Consider the following 24726-nt stretch of genomic DNA (forward strand, 5'->3'; position numbering starts at 1 on the left):
CTGAAATCCGGGATAGAGGCTGAAAGAGCGGAATCGTAGCATGAATATACCCGACTCGCTGCTCGGGAGGATAAACCCAAAACAGCGTCGAATCCAGAGCCTCTACGATGAAGGGGAGCTTCTGAGAGGGACTCCGGTGTGACTTCGGCACGTTGATGGAGTACCCCAGCAAATGCAGGTCAGCCGTAGTCTGAAGGTGGGTGATGACTGCTTGGGGTGAGCCCGCCTTCAACAACCAGTCGTCGAGGTAGGGGAAGATGGACACCCCTGACCTGCACAGATGAGCTGCAACCACCGCCATCACTTTCGTGAACACCCTAGGGGCGCTGGTAAGCGCCGAAGGGGAGCACGGCAAACTGAAAATGCTCTTGGCCTACCGTGAACCGCAGGTAGCTCCGGTGGGCCGGCGGGACGGGAATGTGAAAATAAGCGTCCAGCAAGTCCAACGCTACCATCCAGTCTCTAGGGTCCAGGGCAGCCAGGACCTGAGCCAGAATCAGTATCTTGAACTTCCGGAGGAAGCAATTGACGTCACTGAGGTCCAAGATGGTGCGCAGGCCCCCCTTGTTCTTCTTGGGGACCAGAAAGTAGTGGGAATAACAACCACTCCCTACTTCCTGACCAGGAACGCACTCAATGGCCCCTTTGGCTAGGAGAGCCATGACTTTGTCGGAGAAGAGCCAAATGATTCCCCGACATGCGGTGGTACCGAGGTGGCATGGCTGGAGGGGAGGACTGAACAGGAAGTGATAACCTTGGTAGATTATATGCAGCACCCACATGTCCAATGTAATTACGCACCAGTGGTGGAGGTAGTGGCGGAATATGCCACCCACAGCGTGGGGTGCTCCATGAAGCTCGAGATTAGGAAGGCTTGGAGGTGTAAACACCCGGGGTAGAGGTGGACTGACCCACACGCTGGTTCCCGGACCCGCCTCTGCGGAAGCCACAGCCGGGCTGAGGTTGGTTTTGCACAGGCTTGTTGGAAGGGCGTGCTTGGGTGCCCCTGCCCTGGCCACGAAATGAACGAAACCCAGGAGTGGCAGGGTTCTTCGTAGAAAGACCCAAGGACTTGGCTGTGGCCCGTGAGTCCTTAAAGCGCTCCAGTGCACTGTCGGCCTTTTCGCCAAAGAGGCGGGAGCCATCAAAGGGCATGTCCATGAGCAAGCCCTGGACATTGGTCGACAATCCGGTCGAACGCAAGCAGGCGTGGCGCCGCATCGCCAGTGTCGTGGAAATTGCTCTGCCCAATGAATCAGCGGTGTCCAAACCACACCTGATGGCAAACTTAGTCACATCCTTACCCTCAGCAATTGCTTGGGAAAGGACAGCATGGACCTCCTCAGAACATCAAAGCAAGACCTGAGCAACGGAATCTCACACTGCATGGAATTAACGGTCCAACCGGTTAACCGACCGCAGCCCTAAGCCGGCTGAGGAGAACATCCTCTTACCAGATTTTTCCAGCCTTTTAGAGTCCTTATCCGGCAGAGCCGTGGGAAAGGCACTCTACGACGTCGAGGCCTGAATGACTAGGCTCTCAGGTGTAGGGTGAGTGGTCAGGAAGGCAGGATCACCAGGCGCTGGGTGGTGACGCCTGGCGACGTTTTTATCCACTGGCGCCCCCGTAGCCAGCTGCAACCAAGTGCCCAAGAGGATTTCGGTGAGGGGTCATTGAAAGGAAGCAGCGGCTCAGACGAGGCAGACACCGTCTGGAGCACCTCCGTAAGGAGATTGGTTTTGAGGGCCACTGTAGAGAGGTCGGAATTGAGAGCCTCCGCAGCCTGACAGAGCACCACGGTGTAGGAAGCACCCTCCTCCATAGTAGGCGGAGGAGAGGCAAACCCCGGGTCTGAAGAAACATTGAGTTCGCCCGCGTCTTCCAGGTCGTCCATCCAATCTTTCTCGGAGTCACATGGCTGGCTAAGAGGGTCCTCTGACCTGTCTCAGTTGTCGTCCGCCTCTGGCGTAGAGCGGGTGAGTCACGGCGGCGTAGCCGGAGAAGGTACGAACGACGGCGAGAACGGCGCCGGCCGGAGCCGGGCCGGAGCCACTTCCCCCTGTTGATCCCAGGCCGGAACAAAATGGTCCTGGAACCGGGGCAGGGGTGGGATAAACGGCACCCAGTGCGGCCCCGGGAGTGGAGCAGAGGGCGGCGCCAGGGCCAGAGCCGGCAGCGCTGCACCTCATGGCTTAGAGACCAGAGCCAGCGGCGCAGGGTCCTGTGGTGTCAGAGTCGGTGGCAGAGCCGCCGGCCCAACAGGATCTGGACACGGGACCGCTGGGCCCGAAGGCGTGCCAGCGGGAGCCCAAGGCCAAAAAAGGCAGTCCATGGCAGCAAGGAACTCTTGCATCTGTTCGGGAGTCGCCGACGGACCTGGGTATGGCAGGTAGGCCGCGGGACTCCCAGGCTCCAGAGGAGGCACAGGGGCACAGCCCCTTTCCCCCTCGTCCGCCTCAGAGGAGCGACGGGGGGGGACGTCTGAGAGCAAACACGCTTCTCTGACTTCTTTTTAAGGCGTCGCTTACCGGAATCCGAAGGCGAAGACTTGGAGCCCGAGGAGAGACGGCTCCGGTTCCGCATGCAGTCCCCGAACGGCCCCTGGACCCTGAGCGGCTGTGTGACGAATGCTGAACTTCCAGCAATTTCAGACATCGCTCCCGCAAGGCTTTCGGGGCCATGGCACAACAGTCCCAGGAGTCGTGATCGGTCTCCAGGCAGTAGAGGCAAACATTGTGGGGGTTCGCCACCGACATATTGCGGCAACAGGCCCCACACCCCACAATACTTAAAACTACGCATCACTACGTGCACCAGGAGAAAAAGTGGGGAGACAAAATAGCGGTCCAAAAGTGACCAAGGTACGTGCTCAAACCGGATCTGCGGTTGCTGACGCAGAAAAAGAAAGAACTGACGTCAGCGCACATGGGTGGTGCCTAAGTATTCTCTGTGACATCATGTCGGCGCTGTCGACGCAAGTGACGGACGCGGAGCCGCAGGACGCCACCTACTGGCGCCAAGGGTACTGCTAAGCAAAAACTTTCCGGATCCAGTCTGACGCCTGAGAATATTCTAAGGTAAGGAATCTATCACTAACGTGTCTCTTTCAGATACAGTTTCTACTATTCCTACCTTTCCTTCCAGACATCTCTTATGAATTAAAATCTGCTACTGCTATCTCACAACATCACCCAAATCCAAGCAATACCACTCAGCTACTCAATCAATACACAATAGAGATCGATTACCAGACAGCTTTCTGATATGCTATAACCACTTGACCCTCAAGTACATCTTCCAGTCACCAATACTCACTAGACAAAACCCTAATATTCAATTTTAAGTTTGTCTTTTTCAAGCAGACCACCCAACACTCCCATTCAAACAGTAAGGTACTAAATCCATATGGTTGGCAAAGTGCAGTCAACTTAGCATACATCTTACAACTATTAAGGTAAATGTTCAATTAAAACATACCACTCCCTCATGGGAAAATCATAGCTATTTAACTGAATAAACATATTGTCAAGAAAGCAGGATGAGTATGTTGGGCTTTGGACAATCCAACACTTCAGTCTTTTCACACTCATCTTTGCACACAGATGAGGATGTAAGCAGGATCATTCTTAATTTCAGATTAACCAACACAATACGTTACTAAACAAGGCAATTAACAATTAATAGCCAACACATACAAAACTGAGTGATAATACCATAACTGTATGAAAAGTGCACCCGGATAAAGAAAGAAGCGTGAACCACACTGAAATACTGATAATAGAAAGCATTGTCCAAATGCTGACAGCATAACAAAATACAGATACCAAGTAGGTACAACAATTAACATCAGTGTTTCGAAACAGTCTTAAAATGTTGACTTACAAGCAGGTTTGAAGTCGGCATCACTTAAATTCATATCAACAGTCGAGACTTCATTTGCATTTTCATTTTCAAATGGTGTGTAATAAGCAAGGTCGGTTACCCATTTTCCTTTTTCATTTTGATAAACAATGCTATGAGGAGTACTGACACCTGAAATATAACATATGTTAGTGAATTAAGCACACAAAAAAGCTTCCAATGTACTACTCTTTAATGGTACTCCACAAACTCAATGCTAATAAAACTCCCTTTTAATTAAATTGTATTCACACTGGCAACTGAAGAATGACTGGACCAGACAATGGGGCTGAAGGCTGGTATATTCCCTTCCAACTAGCTCCATGAGACAGACATGAGAACATGATTTAGACTTGCCGTGACCAAGACTCAAAGGCACCATTTTGTGACACTATGTATAGCAAGGGCAGATGAGTAGCAGAGATAGCAATTGAACAGCAGTCTGGAGGTGAGGACTAGGAACTGGGGTGTAATAGACCTATAGGAAACCAAGGAGTACAGTGGGTGACCCAGGGGTAATTTTCACATATATTAATGTACCCATGCATGAGTCTTCACCCACAGCCAGTGTTTTAAAAAGCAATGAGACAAACAGACTAAGCGCAAAGCCATCATGAACCACAGCAGTGCATGGTCAATGGACTAGCAGAATACTGGCTTCAAGAGGAAAGTTAAGCATTCTAAGCAAGGTCCTAGCAGAGCAGCTTATACGCAGGGTAAGAGTGATAAGAGACCTATGAATTAGGTAAAGAAGGCTCAAATTGGACCAGGATTAAAGAATGAACCTCCTTGCAGAACAGTGTGCTGACTATCTTAAGAGATGAAGTGAAGAATGAGTTGGGTTCTTTATTTCCTCTCATTTTAAGGACACACTGCAACATGAACTCAGTCACTGAATCAAGATAATAAGGAAGATATGGGGCAATAAACAACTGAGTATGACTATCGACTTCACAGGTAATCTGCAGACAAATTGAAAATCTAGCATCCTGATAGAGTTCAAGTGATCCAAAAACTGAGCAAAAATGTGTACCTTACACAAAGGTGTAAGGAGCCAAGTTAATCTGATCCTTTCATGACACCTTGATCTGAAAGGTAAAAAGTGCACCAGGACAAGTGGTAATTTTGTAAAAGCCAGGGCTTTCTCAAGGCGTGAGGTCGACAAGTTATGCCGACTGATAAGGACAAGCATGCCCTTGGACTATTAGATTACACTACGCTATCTATCAAATTATCTTGTTGACTCGAGTGACCCAAACTCTTTGGATTCTAGAACGATACAGGTCAATTGAAGTACAAATGCTTACATTTTATTACCTCATCGACCTCACGCCTTGAGAAAGCCCCGGCTTAAGGGCCGTAGGGGGTGAAACACGTGTTGGCTGCACCTCAGAAAAGTTGCTTTTTAGGTCTCGCGCAGCGAGAGACCTCTTGTAGGGGGTTTAGGAATCGCACACGCAGGAGTGTGTGCTTTTCCTTTTGGGCCACGCTATTGGCCTTTGTGTGCGTCTTTTTTACAAAGACAGCACGTAATTGGCCAGAGGCAGGCACATTGCTCCGCCCATGGCCTATTGGTGTCTGTTACGTGCAGCAGCCACATAGGTTTCCAATTATCGTGCCCAGACACAGGCGCGATAATTGGAAACACATGCTGCTGCTCGCAACCGCACGCGCACACCAGCAGCTCCGACGCAGAGGCAGACATGAGGCTCCTCGGTTGGTAATGCTCATATACTTTCTAGCCGTGCGTTTTGAATAGTATTCCGTCGTCCTTGCATTTTATACTCTGTCATGTTTGAGGGTGGCTTGGCAGCAAGCGGTACTGTAGCGTGGTGAGGATTGACAGGCAAATTGTAGGCAGAGCCTGTGTAATAATGAGCCTGTGTAATAAGGAGCCTGTGGCCTGGTGGCTGAATTGCTGGTAATGGAGTCCCCAAATTTGGGTTCTGCTCCGAGATTCGGTATTTAAAAGGGAACACAGCGCATTATCCCACGTTCTTGCAACTTTTAAAATGATGGAAATGAGTGGGCTAGGCATAGCTGAGCCACGAAAAAAAAACTTTAGATGTCAGACAGACAATTGAATGATTTGCTCAATTCACGGGCAGCGACGGTCACTTTGCGTTTGGGTCTTTTTTCAATTCGGGAAATAAGTAACCCAGTATTATGTTGGACTCTGCAATTTTACCTGTGCGCAGTCAGATAGACAGAGACAAAGTCACTTACAATAATAACTTTTAGCTGGGATCCCGAGACCAGCAACTGCTGAAGCTTGTTGTTCTTTATAGAGAAAACGTTTGCGGCACACAGAGACTTTTGCACGTTTCACACTGCTGCCAAATGGAGTCATCACCAAGTACTTCCAGTAACAGTGCGTCACTTCTGAGCATTGGCGGCACGAGGAGTTTGTAAATAAGGCCCGGAATCTGCACTGTTCTACCTCCAGGTTCAAAAATAGTCACGGGAGTCTAGGCACTACTGTGACCACTCCAGATCATAACCTACAGTGTCACAACATCTATCAGACCAGGCACTGGACACTTTTGAAGAGTTTACCCACACAGCGCAATGGAAACATTTCTCTTGTGTTTATATCAATAGTTGCATTACCCAGCTGGTCTGGGCTCGTTATCCACCATGTAAAGATGAAAAGCATTATCAGCCGAGTGCTTTGCTGGAATCGAAATTCGAATACAGTGTACAAAAGCCCTGTAGGCAGTGGCATCAGCCCGCTAAGTCGCCCCTCCAGAATTTAACAGCCCTCCCAACTACACAGTGGAATGTAATGGGCTCAACACTTTCTAGCGAATCCCTTCCCTCAAAGACTGTTCCTGAGCACAGTGGCCACTCCCCACACCTGTGTAGAGGCAGCAGTGGGGTTTTGTTACAAGTGGTAGCTGAAAGAAAGCTACTGGAGGGGGAGGAGCGGGACTCACCCTCCCGTGAAACAGTTTCAAAGTCACTCAAGCTTGGCCGGATTTCCTAATTTCCTACCAAATTTGACCTGGGCGATGCTATTACGCTATATGCTCCAAAGCTGTTCTCTCATCCTGCTCATCAAACGCCTTCCTTTCTGACTGCAACACAGCACAGTATTGCTACCTCTCTGGGAGTGATGATTGGTACAAAAGAAGCATTCCTTGTAGTCGTCTGTGCACCCCACAGTCAGTCCGCTACTAATTTTTATTGATTTGCTTCACAAATCAAATTCCAGGCGTGGTTATAGAGAACGTGCAGGGAGCCAGGCCTTATGAGCTCGCCAAAACGGGAAAGCTAAGGGCTTCTAGTCATTAGATTAGATCGCGGATGCTTATCGCCAAAACAACCTCCACTCTCCACAGCTGCATACTAACCGCGATTCTCCCGTTCAGATCAGCTGGTAGAGGCTTCATAACCGTGACCATCTTCACCAATGGCACGGTCCTCATCCAAGCCAATAACGAGAACCTGGAAGCTTTCGACTCCATATTTCCCGCACTTAGGTCAGCCCTCCCAACCCCCTCTAACCTCGCCCCAACGCCGCCTCTGACCACGACCACAACTAACAGAGAAGACCTTGATACGCCCTTCCGAGATCCTTATCCAGCCTGACAGGCCCCCCCCCCACCCAGCCATACCTCACCCCCACACACAGCCACCCAACAGCAGCAGGACACTCAATCCCCTCCCTCTATCCCTTCCTCCAATTACCTCACCTCCCCCAGCCTCAGTCTCCGACAGCCTCCTACGACAATCACCCCCACGCCAACAGTCGGCCTTCTGCCAACGAGCCTCATCCCCGCGAATCTCCCTACAATCCTCAATTCATCTATGCCCAAACCTCCTCCTGTCTTCCTCCCTACCTCCCCTTTGTCTAAACATCTTCCCGCCCCCCCCCGAACCCCCCTTCGTCCCTCTCCCTGACCCCTATCGCCCAACCCTCGCTCACGAACCCTACCACACTTGGCCCCACCCCGGTTGCCCACATCCCCTCCCTTGAGTGCATAACAAAACGGCTCGCAGCCCTGGAAAATCAGGTCGACACTATCACCCTAGGTTTATCAGAAATCCTCTCTAACCTCGGTATAGCCTGTAACCCCCATAAACACTCTCCCCAGACCCCCCTGCACGCCAATACCATCATCTCCCAAGGGCCCTTAAAAGCCCTCAGTGCCCAGCCTCTCGATCCCCTCCCCAAGGTCCAGTGTTCCGATTCTAAAAAACCCGAAACAACAAGAGCCCCCTGCACCAGACCCGTGTTCTCCATTTCTTCTCCCACCTCAGCGGGCTCAAAACACCTAACCTCCAGGCCGCTTAGAGCAGAAGCTCCCATGTCAGACAGGGAAGCAGCCTTACTAGCCGCCACCTACGACTCCCCCATTGCTGATTCACCTAAATCCAAAATCCAAGTTATCACAGGTCACCGGAAAGTTCTACCCATCGTCAAACAGACTACCAGTCCTCACCGCTATACCCAGAGAAACTAAAGATAGAACCACCAGCAATCAGGAGAAATTCACCAACTGCCTTCTAATCAATTGCAGATCGGCCTCACTACATGCAACAGACTTAGCTGAAGCCATCCTCACTCATGACATTGACGTTGCGTTCCTCACGGAGACCTGGCTTAATAAGACATCCCCCCCCTGCCTAGATATGCTGTTTCCACCCGGTTTCTCCCTCATCTCCAAAGACAGGATCAAACAACAACGAGGAGGTGGGGTCGCTATCATCCACAAGGATAGCTGGAGCATCACAGAAACCTCCTCCTTCGAGTACAACTCGTTTGAATGTCTATCCACCGTCATCAAGACAAAAGACAACGACTCTCTACTGTGCCACCTACTCTATCACCCCCCGGGCAGAAATAATGAGTTTGGAGAACAACTATCAAACCTGATTGCTCAAGACGCACTTGGCGATTCCAAAATCCTAATTCTTGGTGATCTGAACCTCCGATGAAATGAGACCCATAACCCTCTAATCAGATCGCTATCTAGCCTCCTTGATGATAACAACCTCACCCAACACTGTACCGAGGAGACTCATTACAAAGGAGCCACACTGGATGCCATCATTGCCCAAAAGAATTCTATCACGGTCAACCACATACTACCCGTTGATTGGTCAGATCACCACATGATCCTATTTCATATCAATCGCCCCATCATCTCGCTTAAACCTACGCAAGACCCCCCCAAATGGTCAAGAAACCTCTCCCAAGTACCCAAAGATATCCTGGAAGGTCAGCTAAGTTCACTTCTTCCAAATAACACACTGCACCTCTCGACCAATGATCTCGTCGACCACTACAACGCGGGGTTAGTCTCCATACTTGACAATCTTGCTCCTCTAAAGCTCAAAAGAAGTCGAGCCACTCCATCTAGAACCTGGTTCACTGCGGACCTCAACGCAGAAAGAAGAAACTTGAGAGCCAAAGAAAGAAAGTGGAGAAACAACCCTACCGCCATTCTCCACCTCCAACTAAAATCTGCACGCAGGAAGTACAACAACCACATCAAAAACAAAAAATCCAGCTTCTTCCGTGAGGCACTGGTCAAATCCAAAAACAGACCCAAAGAGCTCTACAACATAATCAGACAACAAACATCCAAACACCGGCCCTCAACCCTGCAGGCATCCAAAGAACTCTGTGATAACTTCGCCAACTTCTTCAACGATAAGGTCTTAAAAATCGAACTGTCTCTAGACATCAACAACCCGCACCTCCAGAAGAGTAACCTGGCCTTCCCATTGGCAATCCCAACCAACTCCTTTCCTTCCCCCTGGCTAAGCTTTCGCCCCGTCCAGGAAACTGAGATAATCTCGCTGATCTCGACCTCCAAACCATCAGCACACGTCTCAGATCCTTTTCCCCCCTCTTTAATCAAAAAAATGAAGCTTACCGTAGCACCCATCTGGGGAAGAATCATAAACAGCTCCTTACAAAGCGGAGTGGTCAAGTCGCTCCTCTGCTGAAAAAACCCGGTCTTGACTCAAGTGACTTGAACAATTTTAGACCGATATCCAACCTCCCTTTGCTTTCAAAAACACTTGAACGCTGCGTACTCCTGCAACTGACGCAACATCTGGACCACATCAACCTCCTGGACCCCCTCCAATCCGGCTTTAGACAAGGCCGCAGCACAGAAACCGCGATGCTGAACATCATAGACGACATTCATGGTTCTCTTGACGCTGACAAGTGCTGCCTCCTCATACTCCTTGATCTCTCCGCAGCGTTCGACACGGTGGACCACAAGCTCCTCATCATGACCCTGCAAGAAAGAGCCGGCTTCGGCGATGTAGTTCTCAAGTGGTTCTCCTCCTTCCTACATAACCGTACGCAAACAATAAAAATGAAGAACTTCACCTCCGAAACCCAGCAGGTCAACAAGGGTGTCCCGGAAGGATCAGTGCTCTCTCCTCAGCTCTTTAACATCTACATGGAACCGCTCGCCAAATTACTCAGGAACGCCAACATCCACTTCCACCTCTACGCGGATGACACGCAGATTTACCTGGAAACCTCTTCTCTTAAAGACATCCACAGACTTAACGATGTCCTAAATGAAGTTCAAGACTGGCTGACAAAGAATCACCTGAAACTCAACCCCGACAAGACAGAAACACTCCTCATCTCAAACAAAATAGACAACCCTCAAATCACCGAGTGGCTAAAATCGATCGATGCTCTCAAAGGCAACCTCACGCTAGCCGACTCCGTCAAATCCCTGGGCTTCACCCTAGACCCCAAACTAACCCTGACAAACCACATTAAGAACTCGGCGAAAAGCGCATTTCTCAACCTCAGACTTCTGAACAAAATCAAACCTTACATTCCCAACAAGGACCTCAAACTAGCAACGCAATCTCTAGTTCTATCAAGACTGGACTATGGGAACTCAATCCTAACAGGCATCCCCAAATCGCACCTGGCCCCTCTAAAAACAACACTTCATGCGGCAGCGAGAATGATCACAGGCTGCAAAAAATCTGACCACATCTCCCCGGCACTCAAAGAACTCGAATGGCTCCCTGCGGAAATGCGGAGCACCTTCAGAACGGCCTGCCTCACCCACAAGGCCCTCCACACCGGCAAACCGGAATACTTGGCAAACAAGCTCAAAAAAGCAGGCCAAGCCAGAAGCTTGAGAAGCTCCAACTCCCTGCTGCTCATCCTACCAAAAACCAGAAAGAAGAGAACTGCGGACTGCTCGTTCTCAGGAAATGCTCCCAAAATATGGAACGCCATCCCCCCGCACATCAGAACTATACCGTCCTATTCAGAATTCAAGAGCCAACTCAAATCCTTGTGCCTGATCCGTTCCCTTGGTTGCGGGTAACCTGGATCAGCAAGCGTCCCCTGAACCCATGCAGTAACATTGAATCCTGCTACCAAGAAGTCCTGCTGTCCGAACTTTTCCAAATTGTCGCTCGCTGATCGCTTTATTGGATTTGTGTCATGTTGTTCTCTTTTCATTCCCTCTATTGTAAAGCGCTCTGCTACCTTCGGGTCTTGTTAGCGCTATAGAAAACTTCTAAATAATCTAAATAATAATAATAATAATAATAACTCAAGATACTAAGCCCACGTGGGTTTGCAGCTCAACAATTAGATTAGAGTAAACCCAAGACAGTACTGAAACTAGGTTTTCTGGTCAAACACTGTACAATGTGCTCAATCGGATCTATTATTTGCAAAGATCTATTGTTTGTAAAGTTCAGAATCAAGTTCGAACGAAAAAGACACTAACCCAATCATTACTAGGACCTCACACACCTACGGCTAGCAAAACTTTATAGATGCAGAAACTGTCGCTGAAAATGGAGGATTGTAACCTTCCCACCAAAATCGGATACTTAGAAGTTTGTAAAGTTAAATGCGAGTGTGTCTACAAGTGAAGGAGACAATGTCCGAGTTCAAACATGTACAGAGGTATGGCGGAGGTATGCCAAATTCAGGGTGATGCAAGGCAGGCGGGCAACCACTCAGGCGCACATGAGGCTCACAACAAACCCCAAAAGGTCCCTGGATAAAGATAGTTAGCTAGTAAACACAGTGTTCGATCACCAGACACAGCAGGGCAAAATATCATGTAAAACTGTTAAAATGAGAAAAGGTAGCGTGGAGGGTTGTGCTTGCCACGCTGACTAACCAATATCTTGTGTGCACTATTGTGCATCTTATCTTTATCATCTCCTGGTGCAGGGTACAGCAGGATCAGGCTCTCAGGGCTGTTTGGAGTGCAAGGCTGGCCGGGCAAGGTCAACTTCAGGGCAAGGGGGCAGAGTTTCAGCTGGGGCACAGGCTTAGACAAAGAAAAAAAAGTCAGCAGCACAACAGTTCCACTCAGGATGCACTTCGCCGTGCAAAGGTCCCAAGTCCAGAAAGTGAACAAGCCTTTGCAATGCAATAGGTCTCGCATTTATGCGAGTTTGAGCTATTGACCGTGCAAATAGCAATGCCTTTTATTTTTGTTTTCATTTTTATAACATAAATAAAAGGCATTGTTATTTACAAAGCCAATCGCTTAAACTCACGTAAATACGAGACCTATTGCATGGCAAATGCTTGTTTAAGACTACTAATGTCCAGAAATACATTTTGGAGAAACCAGGAAACGATACGAAGTCCCAACGTCATTTTTTTCAGCTAGTATTAAACCTGATATTGATTTTGGTCTGTCAACGAACATTTACAGAATTACCAATTGTCCTGGTGCACTTTTTTCGTTACTGAATGAATGGGTAGAGGGTTTCCATTTTCATGGACAAGAGGTACCCGAATCATCCTCATTGATAAACAGGCCTGGCAAAATTGTCCATTACACCTTCTAGAACACCTTCTAGACTTTCGCATTTACTTGTTCTAAAGGTAGCTGCCACATTTTGAACAAAATTAAAGTGATTAATTTTCTTGTAAAATGTAGCACAGAATTATCAAATCAATCAAAAGTTACTTATGAAACAAATGTAATTCTTCATAGAAACAACTTCAGTGCAACTTCACAAGAGCATTCAAGACCATTGATGCTGCTACGGGATATCGTATCCCCGTCCAAGACTGTTCCCCCATTATCTCTTCGAACCGGGCACCCCTCACTGGGCAGCCGTTCCAGGACGCTGGATAAATATATTGCCCCTTGAAGTACATCACTAACGTCCCCAATGTACCGCGACATCTTTGTACAGCATTCACTGAAAGCGCCTCTTCAAACCCTCCTCTGGGCTTGATTGTTCTATGTTATTCCAGGCATATATTAAGTCCTGATGATGATCCTTTTATTTTAGAGCATAGGATCGAAACGCCGTCGACACTGTTACGTAGACATACATTCTTATTTATTGTGATTTATTTTTGTATGTTCTACTAAAGGGAATACTGCCAATTTAAATCCTAGAGCAGTACCACTCCTTTGCTCAACTCTTCCTTTGCCTGATGTAAACTATTCTTTCCTCTGCACCCCTTTTCACAAACTTTTCTCTCTCCTGTTGAGTACGGCACAGGCTTGTGCCTTACTTCAAACACTATTATGTTTGATATGATATTGTAAGATTTGAATTGACTTCCTGTCAAACATTCCTCAAATAAACTCTTTGCCCAGCTGGGTATAAGAAGAACTGTACATATTGTCCGATTGTGGTCTATATGCGATCTAATTTTCTAGAAATTGTTCTAAGCTTAGGACCTTTGTTCTTTTGAAATAGTCGATACCCATGGTCCAAAGCCATTAAGTGGGTCCCACTTGTTTACTTAAAAAATTAACGAACTCCACAGCACCATAATGGCTACACTGAAGACTGGGAGGTTTGGTATCAAACTTCTCAGCACATTAAACTCACACTGATGCCAGTGTGGGATTTAATGTAAAATGCACCAGAGGGCATCTAAGAGATGCCCCCTGAAAACCTAACCTACAATCCACTTCTGGGCTGAGTGGCTGCAGAGGCTGCCACACAGCAGACATGTTGCTGGACCCCTGGGTGGACAGCCCCCGCTCTCCTGGGCCAGCAACAATGCACATCCTGGGCGAGGTGCTACGTCTCCTTCCCCAGGATGGGCAGGGGGAAGCTTCAAAGGCATGCCGCCTCTGTGAGCTTCTCCAGACCATTTGCTGTACCCAGCAACTGGCCCCCACCAGTCCTTACCCCCACTCTGGTGGGAAGACTGGCGGAAAAAACTACGTCAGGAAGGGGGGGGTGCCAATCTGTGCCAATCCCACCCCTCGGGTGGGTGAGACTAGGTGAAGCACGACCCCGGGCCCCTGCCATCTTTTAGATGGGGAGCCCTGCCCAATCCCAGCTAGGCTCCTGCCCCCTCCCACAGAAGAGGAGCAGGTTAGGGGGTGTACTCACCCCAGGACAGGGGCCCATTGGCCCCTGCCCTTGCCCTACCTGTAATGCCCCTAAATTCAGTATTTAGGGGCTCCCTGAACCTTCCTTTCTCAGATCCCGATAAGAAAAGAAGAAAGAAGATCAAGAGGAAGAAGACCCGCCCTGCAGCTTCTAACAAGTGGACGACAACAACTGACTTGGCCCCAGCCCTACCGGCCTGTCGATCCTGGAACCTGCTCCTGCCTAAACACCGGCGACTCCCGCGGACAGCAACCTTGGGACACCCAGAGGACCTGCCTGCCTTGACCCTCTTGAAGACTGGGACTCCCATTAGCAGAGGCTCTGCTGCAACATCCCCCCTGGTGCAAGCCAGGAAGCAACGGACCAGCCCACTCTGCACCCGCCAAGCCCGGCCAGTGCCAGTGTGATCCAAGACCACTAGGACGGCCCCCTGGCGACTGGGACCCTTAGTCCAGTGCCCAAAGACCCTCCTCGACGACCCAGGCGACGCCTGCAGACTCAGAACCAGGGGCCCCATCAACCGCGACCAGCTGAGGGTAAGCTTTCCCGACACCCAAAGACACCCCTGCACCCGGCGCTCTGCAGCTCCATGCGCTTCCTTTGGGCTACCTACCTGTGCTCCAAGATCCCAACTTACGTCTCGGAGTGGTGGTAACTCACTTACCTGCCATTGGAGAACATTGACTGACTTGAAAAAAAATCTTCTAAGTGTGAAGTTTTGGAAACTTAAAATATTCATATAAAATCAACCGAATGCTGAAGTACTCGCCTGTGATCAGGAGAGACGCCTATCCGCCAGAATGATATTACAGACTTCAGGAGGCAAGTCAAATGGCCTCAACTGCCGCCGCTCAATCTCCACGCATGGAGGTGGAGGCTGGTCAGGTTCAGGTGGAGAACCGTCCCCTGCTGCTGCAACAGAAGGTCCTCCGGAAGAGGCAGACGAATCGGAGGATCGACCGACATGCTGAGTAGCTCGGGAAACCAAGTATCTTCGTGCCCAGTCTGGAGCCACAAGGATGACTTGGGCCCAGTCTCGCCTGATCTTCAGCACTCTGGGCAAAAGTGGTATAGGTGGAAAGGCGTACAACAGACCGCAACTCCACTTGCGACGAACAGCGTCTCCGAGCGAGTGCCGCCTTGGAAATTCCAACACGCAGAACAGATGACATTGCGCGTTCTCTTCGGTGGCAAATACATCAAACCAAGGCTCTCCCCACTGCTGAAAGAGGCCTTGTGCCACGTCCGAGTTCAGACTCCATTCGTGATCCATCATGCATCGGCGGCTGAGTTCATCCGCCCTGGTGTTCCAGCCATGTCCAGAGGCGCTGAGCCTCCTGACAAAGGGTCCAAGACCCCACCCCGCCCTGTTTGTTGCAGTACCACATGGCGGTGGTGTTGTCTGTGAACACCTGCACTACACTTCCCCGGACAGAGGGAAGGTATGCTTTCAGTGCATGCCGGATTGGCCGCAGCTCAAGAAGGTTGATATGGAGCAGGGATTGCGCCGGAGACCAGAGGCCTCTGATCTCCCTCTCTCCCATATGGAACCCCCCCCCCCCTCCCCCCCCCCCCCCCAACCCAGGAGGGACGCATCCGCCACTACTACGTGCTTCGGTTGGGGAAGGGAGAGAGATCTGCCGCTGACCCAATCGCGGTTCTGAGTCACCACTGCAACTAACTTGCAGTGCCCTCCGAGATCCGGACGTAGTCTGACAGGTTGCCCTGATGCTGTGCCCACTGAAACTTCAGGTCCCACTGCAGAGCCCGCATCCGCCACCTGGCATGATGCACCAGAAGGATGCAGGAGGCCATCAGCCCCAGAAGCCGCAGCGGCAACCTGACCGAGACTCGGGATAAAGGCTGAAAGACCGGAATTAGAGCCTGAATATCCCGAACCCTCTGTTCAGGGGGGATAAACCCGAAACTGCGCTGAGTCCAGAACCGCTCCGATAAAGAGGAGCTTCTGAGAGGGATACAGGTGTGACTTCGGCACGTTGATGAAGAACCCCAGCGAGTGCAGGAGGTCGGTCGTAGTCTGGAGGTGGGAGACAACTGTTTGGCGTGAGCCTGCCTTCAACAACCAATCGTCGAGATAGGGGAAGACTGAAACCCCTAATCTGCGCAGATGAGCTGCGACCACCGCCATCACTTTCGTGAACACAAGTGGGGCGCTGGTAAGGCCGAAGGGGAGCATGGTAAACTGAAAGTGCTTGTGGCCTACCGTGAACCGCAGGAAACGCAGGTGGGCCGGCAGGACGGGGCTGTGAAAATAAGAGTCCTGCAAGTACAACGCAACCATCCAGTCTTCCAGGTCCAGGGTAGCTAGGACCTGAGCCAAAGTCAGCATCTTGAACTTCTCATTCCGGACGAAGCCATTGACCCTCCTTAGATCCAAGCTAGGGCGCAGGCCCCCTTTGCCCTTCTTGGGTGCCAGAAAGTAGTGGGAAAAGCAACCACGTCCTACTTCTGGGCCCAGGAATGCGCTCGACGGCCCCTAGGCAAAGAGGGCCGTAGCTTCCTCCTGCAGTAGTTGCAAGTGATCCCCCGACATGCGGTGGCATGGCTGGAGGGGAGGGAGTAGCCCCTTTGGACGATTTGCAGCACCCACCTGTCCGATGTGATGGAGCGCCAGTGGAGGAGGTGATGGTGAACCCTGCCCCCCACTGGCGTTGAATGGGCCTGAAAACTCAGAATTTTGAGGCAGATGCTACGGGTGCGGACTGGCCTTGCCTGTGTCCCCCGGCACCGCCACGGCGGTTACCACATCCGCGACCACTTTGAGGTGAATTCTGCGGCCTGTGGCTAGCTGGACGTGAGGAGGCGCCCCTTCCTTGGCCACGAAAGGCGCATGTCTGCTGGCGTTGGCCGAGGCCCAAGGACTTGGCCGCAGCCCTGGAGTCCTTAAAACGTTGCATCGCGCTGTCCGCCGTGTCGCCAAAAAGGCGATAGCCATCAAAGGGCATGTTCATAAGGGATGCTTGGACATCACCCGAAAAGTTGGCGGACCTCAGCCAGGCGTGGCGGCGAACCGCCACCGTCGTTGCAATCACCCTGCCTAGCGAGTCCGTGGTATCCAGTCCGCACCAAATGGAATACCGTCCTGCGTCCCTTCCCTTCGTGAGGGCCTGGGTTCAATTTGCCTGGACCTCAGCTGGGCATTGCGGCAGAACTTCCGCAACCGTATCCTACAATGAGTGAGAATAATGGCCCAAAAGGCAGGCGGTGTTGACAGACCGCAACCCAAAACTCAATAAGGAGAACAGTTTCTTACCGAACATTTCGTACCTTTTGGATTCTCGATCCGGAGGGGCGGTCAGAAATGCGGTCTGGGAAGTTGAGGCCTGGGTCACCAGGCTCTCAGGGGTGGGGTGAACGGACAGGAAACTGGGGTCTCCTGGAGCCAGGCGGTGACGTCGGGCCACGTTCCGATCCACAGGGAGGCCTGTGGAGGGCTTGAACCAGGTGCCCAACAGAACATCAGTGAGGACCTCGTTGAACGGCAGGAGAGGCTCCGAGGAGCTTGCCTGCGGTTTGAGGACCTCAGTGAGGAGGTTAGTCCTCACGGCAGTGACTGGGAGCTCAAGAGCCAAGGCCTTGAGCCTCTTGGTTGTACATCGAGTCAACACCACGATGTACGCAGCCCCCTCCTCCGTAGCCACGGTGGGAGGGGAGACAAAACCAGTGTCGGGCGAAGTGTCCAGACCACTGGCCTCCCCCAGTTTGTAAACCCAGACCTGACTCAACTGGCACTGCAGTGCCAGAGGGTCCTCAGACCCCTCCCAATGTCCTTCATCATCCATCTCCTGAAGGTTAGGAAGAAATGATGGAGCTGGGTCGTCAGTGAAGGGCTCACTTATCGGCGTCGAAGAGGGCGCTGGTCCAACGCCGGATCTGGGCCGGGGAGGGGGATCGGGGACGACAACGCCTGACGACGACAACGCCTGACGACGGCGCTGGGGGAGACACCCTTGGTGAAGACACCAGCGGAGGGGTCGTGAGGTAGACCGGCGTCGACACAGATCCAGGACTGGCGGCGGGCCGAAGAACTTTTAAATTTCTGTCGATCAATTACCCAAGATGTCCAAAACTAAACATGCCTCCCAAGATCCACAAAAACTCAACTAACCCACTGTTCAGACCAATTGTCATTGGATGCAGGTCTATCTTTGAACCATTGTGAAGGTACCTCGGCCGATTTCTGCAACCATTTGTGCAAGAATGAACAACATATCGGGATACAACGCATTTCTTGCAGTTGCTTCAACAAATTAAACACATAGACCGGTCTAATATTTTTGTGCAAAATCGATCAGACTGCATTGTACACGTCAATACCACTCACTGAAGGTATGGAGGCCTGAGAATGGGCATTATTACAACAAAATAACGTACCAGCAAACAAAGTGTTTATCTTGGAACTACTGCAATTTTGTTTACAGCATTCCTATTTCAAATGGAATGAGGAATTCTTTTAGCAAATCAGCGGGACATCCATGGGGTTTTCAGAAGAACCGGCGTACGCCAATGTGTACATGGGCAAATTCGAAAAAGATTACTTCCTAACGGATCCAGGCTGGCAAAAGAATATTTTATTTTATTGTTGTTTCATGGACTACATTCTTTTGATTTGGTCTATTTTTGCGGAAAAACTAACCAAGAAAATACTTGAGCTGAATCAAAACTATCCACGGATTCAATTCACCTACCAACTGGACAAACATCAGATTTCCTTTTTAGATGTATTAATCGCCAACACATGAGGCAAACTTGAAACTTCTGTACATCACAAACCCACAGATCGCAACAATGCTTTGCTATATACTAGCTTTCATTCTAAGGCTAGTCTAAACAATTTGCCATATTCGCAAATGTTCAGATCGAAGCGGATATCATCAATCATAGAGGCACTGTCAAATGAAATGGACTCACAAAATAAGAAATTCATGGCACGTGGATATTCCTTGGAAGTAATCACCACGGCTGAGTCAAGAGCCAAGTGTATAGAAAGAAGTGAACTACTGCAAACAAAACCTAAAACAGACCAGAACAGAATGGTCTTTGTGTTTAAATTCTCTACACAATCCAAACAGATCAAGAACATTTTGAACAATAGATGGAAACTGCTTCAGTGGGAAACAGATTTCCAAGGCTTGTTTAAGCACAAACTTATTTGCATACACCAGGAGTAGAAATTTAAAGGAGTTGATAACAATGAGATCACCACAGTGTTCGCCGACTGGATCAGGAGCCGGCACAAGAAAATGTTACAACTGCATACATTGCAATAATATCACTGGTTTCTCAATGTCACATCCCCAAAATGGGAAGATTAAATTACGTGACACAGCAGATTGCAACTTAATTTTCTAATTGATTGCATCAAATGTCCTTGCGGCAAGTTGTACGTGGGCAAAACTGAAAGAAAGATTGAGGTACGGATTACGGAGAATAAAAGCTGTACGTAACAAGAATTTTACCTCGAGTTTGGCAGTACATTGGTTAGAGTGTAATCACACCATACCTCAATTGAGATTTTTGGTCCTGGTAAAAATACAATTATTACCAGATCGCGACAATGTAAAATGGTTATCTCGGAGAAATTTGGTGGATAAAATTTCTGAACACCATGTTGCCTGCTGGATTAAATGACAAACTGGATATGGCTTGTTATCTTTAAAGCATTGCTGCCACAGTGCTTTAATTTACAATGATCCTATACATTATTGTTAATTGTGTGCGCACTGCGCTGCATACTGGTCACCTTTATGGACACAACACTCCACAACTAATATAACTGACAATTGGTAACATGGTGTGTTATGAAAGTTGTTGTGCATTGAAATGTTTCATTTATGATGTGTCTGATTACAACAAGTTACTAAAATATGATCATGGTTGTTATGCACTGCATGTTTTTATTAATTTTTTCACTTTCTGGTGTGAGAAGTTGGCCTGGTATAGGATGTTCACTATTCTAGTAAGCACCTTGCACCAGTCCAAACAACCCTTATGGTGATGGTTGTAAAGAACAAGTTACTTACCTTCGGTAACGCTTTTTCTGGTAGATACTATATCTGCCTGTGGATTCCTCACCTTGTGAATATCCCCCTTGCGTCAGCAACGTTCGGAAATTTTCTTCGTAGCACGCCGTCGTGGGCGACGTCACAGGAGCACGGCATCGCGCGCGACTCCGTCTGACGTCACCGACCCCATATTAGGCCCACGCCGGCGTGATGACGTCAGTTCCGCCCTTTTTTCCGTGCCTTCGAGGCACACGGACGGACCAACGATAGCAAATATGCAAATATACAATGTACACAGTACAAATAGAACCAAATCAAAACAACAGCAGTATAATCATATATACAGAAAGACCAGGTATAGCAGAGTAGACAAACGGGGAGGCGGGTGGGTCAGTGAGGAATCCACAGGCAGATATAGTATCTACCAGAAAAAGCGTTACCGAAGGTAAGTAACTTGTTCTTCTGATAGATACATCTGCCGTGTGGATTCCTCACCTTGTGAATAGATTCCCACAGCAGTCCCCACTCCCGGAGGAGGGTGTCCACTCTGCTACACCAGGAAGTCTTGGAGGACAGAGCGCGCGAAGTGGCCGTCCCTCCTCACCTCGGTATCCAAGCAGTAGTGCTTTGCGAAAGTGTGGAGGGAGGCCCAAGTCGCGGCCCTGCAAATATCCTCAACAGGTACACCCCTAGACAAAGCAGATGTTGCAGACTTTGCTCTAGTTGAATGAGCTCTAATGCCCTCAGGAGGGTCCTTACCCGCAAGGGAGTAGCAGATCTTGATGCACAGGATTATCCACCTGGAAAGAGTGCGCTTGTGCACCGCTCTGCCCTTCTTGCAGCCAGCAAAGCCAACAAACAGCTGGTCGTCCATCCGGAAGTCCTTAGTCCTGTCCAGATAGAAGGACACCGCCCTCTTAGGGTCCAGGCGATGCAGTCTCTCTTCCTCCTTAGACGGGTGAGGGGGAGGATAGAAGGTAGGAAGGGTAATGGACTGCCCAAGATGAAAAGGAGTAACCACCTTAGGCAGAAAAGCAGCCCTGGTCCTAAAAACCATCCTTTCTGCATGAATGGTCAGGAATGGGGGTTTGGAACTTAGAGCTTGAAGCTCACTTACCCTCCTTACCGAGGTGATTGCAACGAGGAAGATAGTTTTAAAAGAGAGAAGCCTCAATGGACACTTGTGCAAGGGTTCGAAGGGAGAACCCATTAAAAAGGTCAGCACAAGATTCAAATCCCATTGAGGAACCACAAAAGGGGTAGGAGGAAACATATTCACAAGACCCCTCAAAAATCTCACAACCACCGGAGACTTAAAGAGAGAAGGCTGATCCGGCAAACATAGAAACGCCGATAAGGCCGAAAGATACCCCTTGACCGTGGACACAGCCAAACCTTGCTGTGCCAGATAAAGGGCAAACTGTAAAATATTAGACAAATGAGCCTTCAAAGGGTCAACATCCCTCTCCCTGCACCAAGAAACAAATTTTGTCCACCTATAGGAATAAATGGACTTAGTGGTGTCACGCCTGGCAGAGAGAATGACATCCACCACCTCGTGAGGGAGAGAAAAAGAACTCAAGTTGCCCCGTTCAATCTCCAGGCATGAAGGTGTAATGTCTGGAGGTGGGGGTGTAGAACCTGCCCCTCCAACTGAGAGAGGAGGTCTGCCCTGTGAGGGAGACGGAGCGGCGGGTGAGAGGATAGGTGGAGTAGGTCCGAATACCACACCCTTCTCGGCCAATCCGGGGCGACCAATATGACTTGGGCCCGGTCTTGACGAATCTTCCTCAGAACCCGAGGAATCAAGGGTATGGGGGGAAACGCGTAAAGGAGTCGATCTCCCCAACTCAACTGAAACGCGTCCCCCAACGCTCCTTGCATCGGATACTGGAGACTGCAGAATGAAGGGCAGTGAGCATTCTCGCGAGTGGCAAATAGATCCACCCGAGGCGTCCCCCACATCCGAAAGATGTCGCGAACAACCTCCGGGTGAAGCCTCCACTCGTGGTCGGCGGAAAACTGCCGACTGAGACTGTCTGCACGCACGTTCAGAACCCCGGCCAGATGATTTGCCACCAGACAAATCTGATGGTCCTGAACCCAGGACCAGAGACGCAGAGCCTCTCTGCAGAGACACTGCGACCCTACTCCTCCCTGCTTGTTGATGTACCACATCGCAGTCGTGTTGTCCGTTAGGACCTGGACCGAACGACCGCGAAGGGAAGGGAGGAAGGCCTTGAGCGCCAAACGTATCGCCCTCAATTCCAGAAGGTTGATGTGAAACAACCTTTCTTCCGGAGACCAAAGACCCTTGACCTCCAGGTCTCCCAGATGAGCACCCCACCCGAGAGTGGATGCATCCGATATCACTGTGGCCACTGATGGAGGTAGCTGAAAAGGCTTTCCCTGTGACAGATTGCCTTCCACGCCCCACCAGGACAGATCCGCTGCAGTTTCTCTGGAGATCCTCACAGACTCCCTGAGATCTCCGTTGTGCTGATACCACTGCCTGCGGAGGCACCACTGGAGCGCCCTCATGTGCCAGCGTGCATGACTGACCAACAGAATGCAAGAAGCCATCAGACCGAGCAGGCGAAGGACCTTCAGGACTGGAACAACCGCTCCATTGAAGAATAAAGGAATCATTTCTTGAATGTCGCGAATCCTTTGAGGTGGAGGGAATGCACGACATACAGAAGTGTCCAGTACCGCACCTATGAACAGGTTGCGCTGGGAGGGCACCAGGTGAGATTTGGGTACGTTTATCGAAAAACCCAACCTGTGCAACAACTGAGTTGTCTCCTGCAGATGATGGAGCACCATCTCCGGCGACTCCGCTTTGATGAGCCAGTCGTCTAGATAAGGGAATACAGGAATCCCTGAACTTCTGAGATGCGCCGCCACCACCGCCATCACCTTGGTGAAAACTCGAGGTGCAGTAGTAAGTCCAAACGGGAGGACCGCAAACTGGTAGTGCTGCGATCCCACCGTAAAACGGAGATACTTCCTGTGCGACTTCAGGATTGGGATGTGAAAATACGCATCCTGCAAGTCGATCGACACCATCCAGTCTTCTTCCATCAGCGCCAGAAGAACCTGAGCAAGGGTGAGCATTTTGAACTTCTCCTGTTTGAGATAGAGGTTCAAAATCCTGAGATCCAGCCAGGATAGGCCGAAGTCTGCCATCCTTCTTGGGAATCAAGAAATACCGGGAGTAGCACCCTTGACCCCTCTCCTGCTCTGGAACCACCTCTATCGCTCCCTTTCGAAACAGAGCCAGGACTTCATCCTGCAGGAGAAGCAGGTGGTCCTCCGAGCAAAAACCTTGGCAAGGAGGGTAATTGGGAGGGAACTCCTGAAAAGGAAGTGCATACCCATTCTCTACGAGATTGAGAACCCAAAGATCTGATGTAACCGATTCCCAATCTCGTAGAAAGTGAGTAAGCCGACCCCCTACTGGCCCTACATGATCCAGAATGGTGGATCTAGGGCTGCTTTGCTGATGCGGGTGGGGGTTGGGCATTATTGGAGGAAGTGGAGGAAGAGGAGACTTGACGTCCACGTCCACGACCCCTCTGTCTACCTCTATAGGACTTGTATAGAGGGTTCTGCTGCTGCTGCTGTTGTTGGCCCTGCTTGAAGGGACGAAAAGAAGATTTACCAAATCCCTTGAATTTTCTAGCTGCAGACCCTCTCATCTGCAGACCCAACGACCTCGCAGTGGCACGGCTGTCTTTAAACCTTTCCAAGGCCACATCAGCCTTCTTACCAAAAAGGCCAGATCCTTCAAAGGGTAAGTCCAGCAAGGTAGATTGTACATCCGCCGAGAAATCAGATGACTTTAACCATGCGGCTCTCCTAGTTGCAATGGATGAGCCCATAATTCTGGCAACTGAATCCACAGTGTCCATGCCGCTTTGGATGACCATGCGGGCCGCAGCCTGAGTGTCAGATATGACTTCATTAAAGTCTTTCCTATCCTCCTCAGAAAGTTTTGGTGACAATTGCTTCACTGAGTCCATCAGCGCGTGCACATATCTACCCAAAAGGCAAGTAGCATTTGACGACTTTAGAGCCATGCTTCCAGAAGAGAAAGTCTTCTTCGCAGCCTGATCCAACTTCTTAGACTCTTTGTCAGCAGGCACTTGAGGGAAGGAGCCTGCCGCCCTATTAGAGCAAGCCGCCTGAACCACAAGACTTTCCGGAGACGGATGCGTAGAAAGAAATGCAGGGTCATCAGGAGCCACCCTATAGCGCCTTGCAATAACCCTTGAAACTGCAGGAGCAGACAACGGCCTCTTCCAAATTTCCTTAATCGGGTCTGACAAGGCATCAGTAAACGGCAAAGTAGGCTCCACAATTGAAGATGGAGAATGCAGGACTTCCGTGAGAATGTTGGGCTTGTACTCCACTGTGGGCAGCTTTAAGTTAAGAAGGTCAGCAGCCTTCCTAATAACC

General features: G+C 50.0%; 1 protein-coding gene across 1 annotated transcript in view; it reads right to left on the reverse strand.

The window, feature by feature from the left end:
* CEP192 (centrosomal protein 192) overlaps window positions 1–24726 on the reverse strand; it is a 1919503-nt gene that overhangs the window by 1527159 nt on the left and 367618 nt on the right. The window contains exon 12 of the mRNA XM_086965571.1: window positions 3884–4033. Coding sequence (XP_086821697.1) covers window positions 3884–4033 — 150 coding nt within the window. The remainder of the gene's footprint in view (window positions 1–3883; window positions 4034–24726) is intronic.

Source organism: Lissotriton vulgaris, chromosome 4_1 (genome assembly GCF_964263255.1).
Source record: "Lissotriton vulgaris chromosome 4_1, aLisVul1.2, whole genome shotgun sequence".
Lineage (NCBI taxonomy): Eukaryota > Metazoa > Chordata > Amphibia > Caudata > Salamandridae > Lissotriton > Lissotriton vulgaris.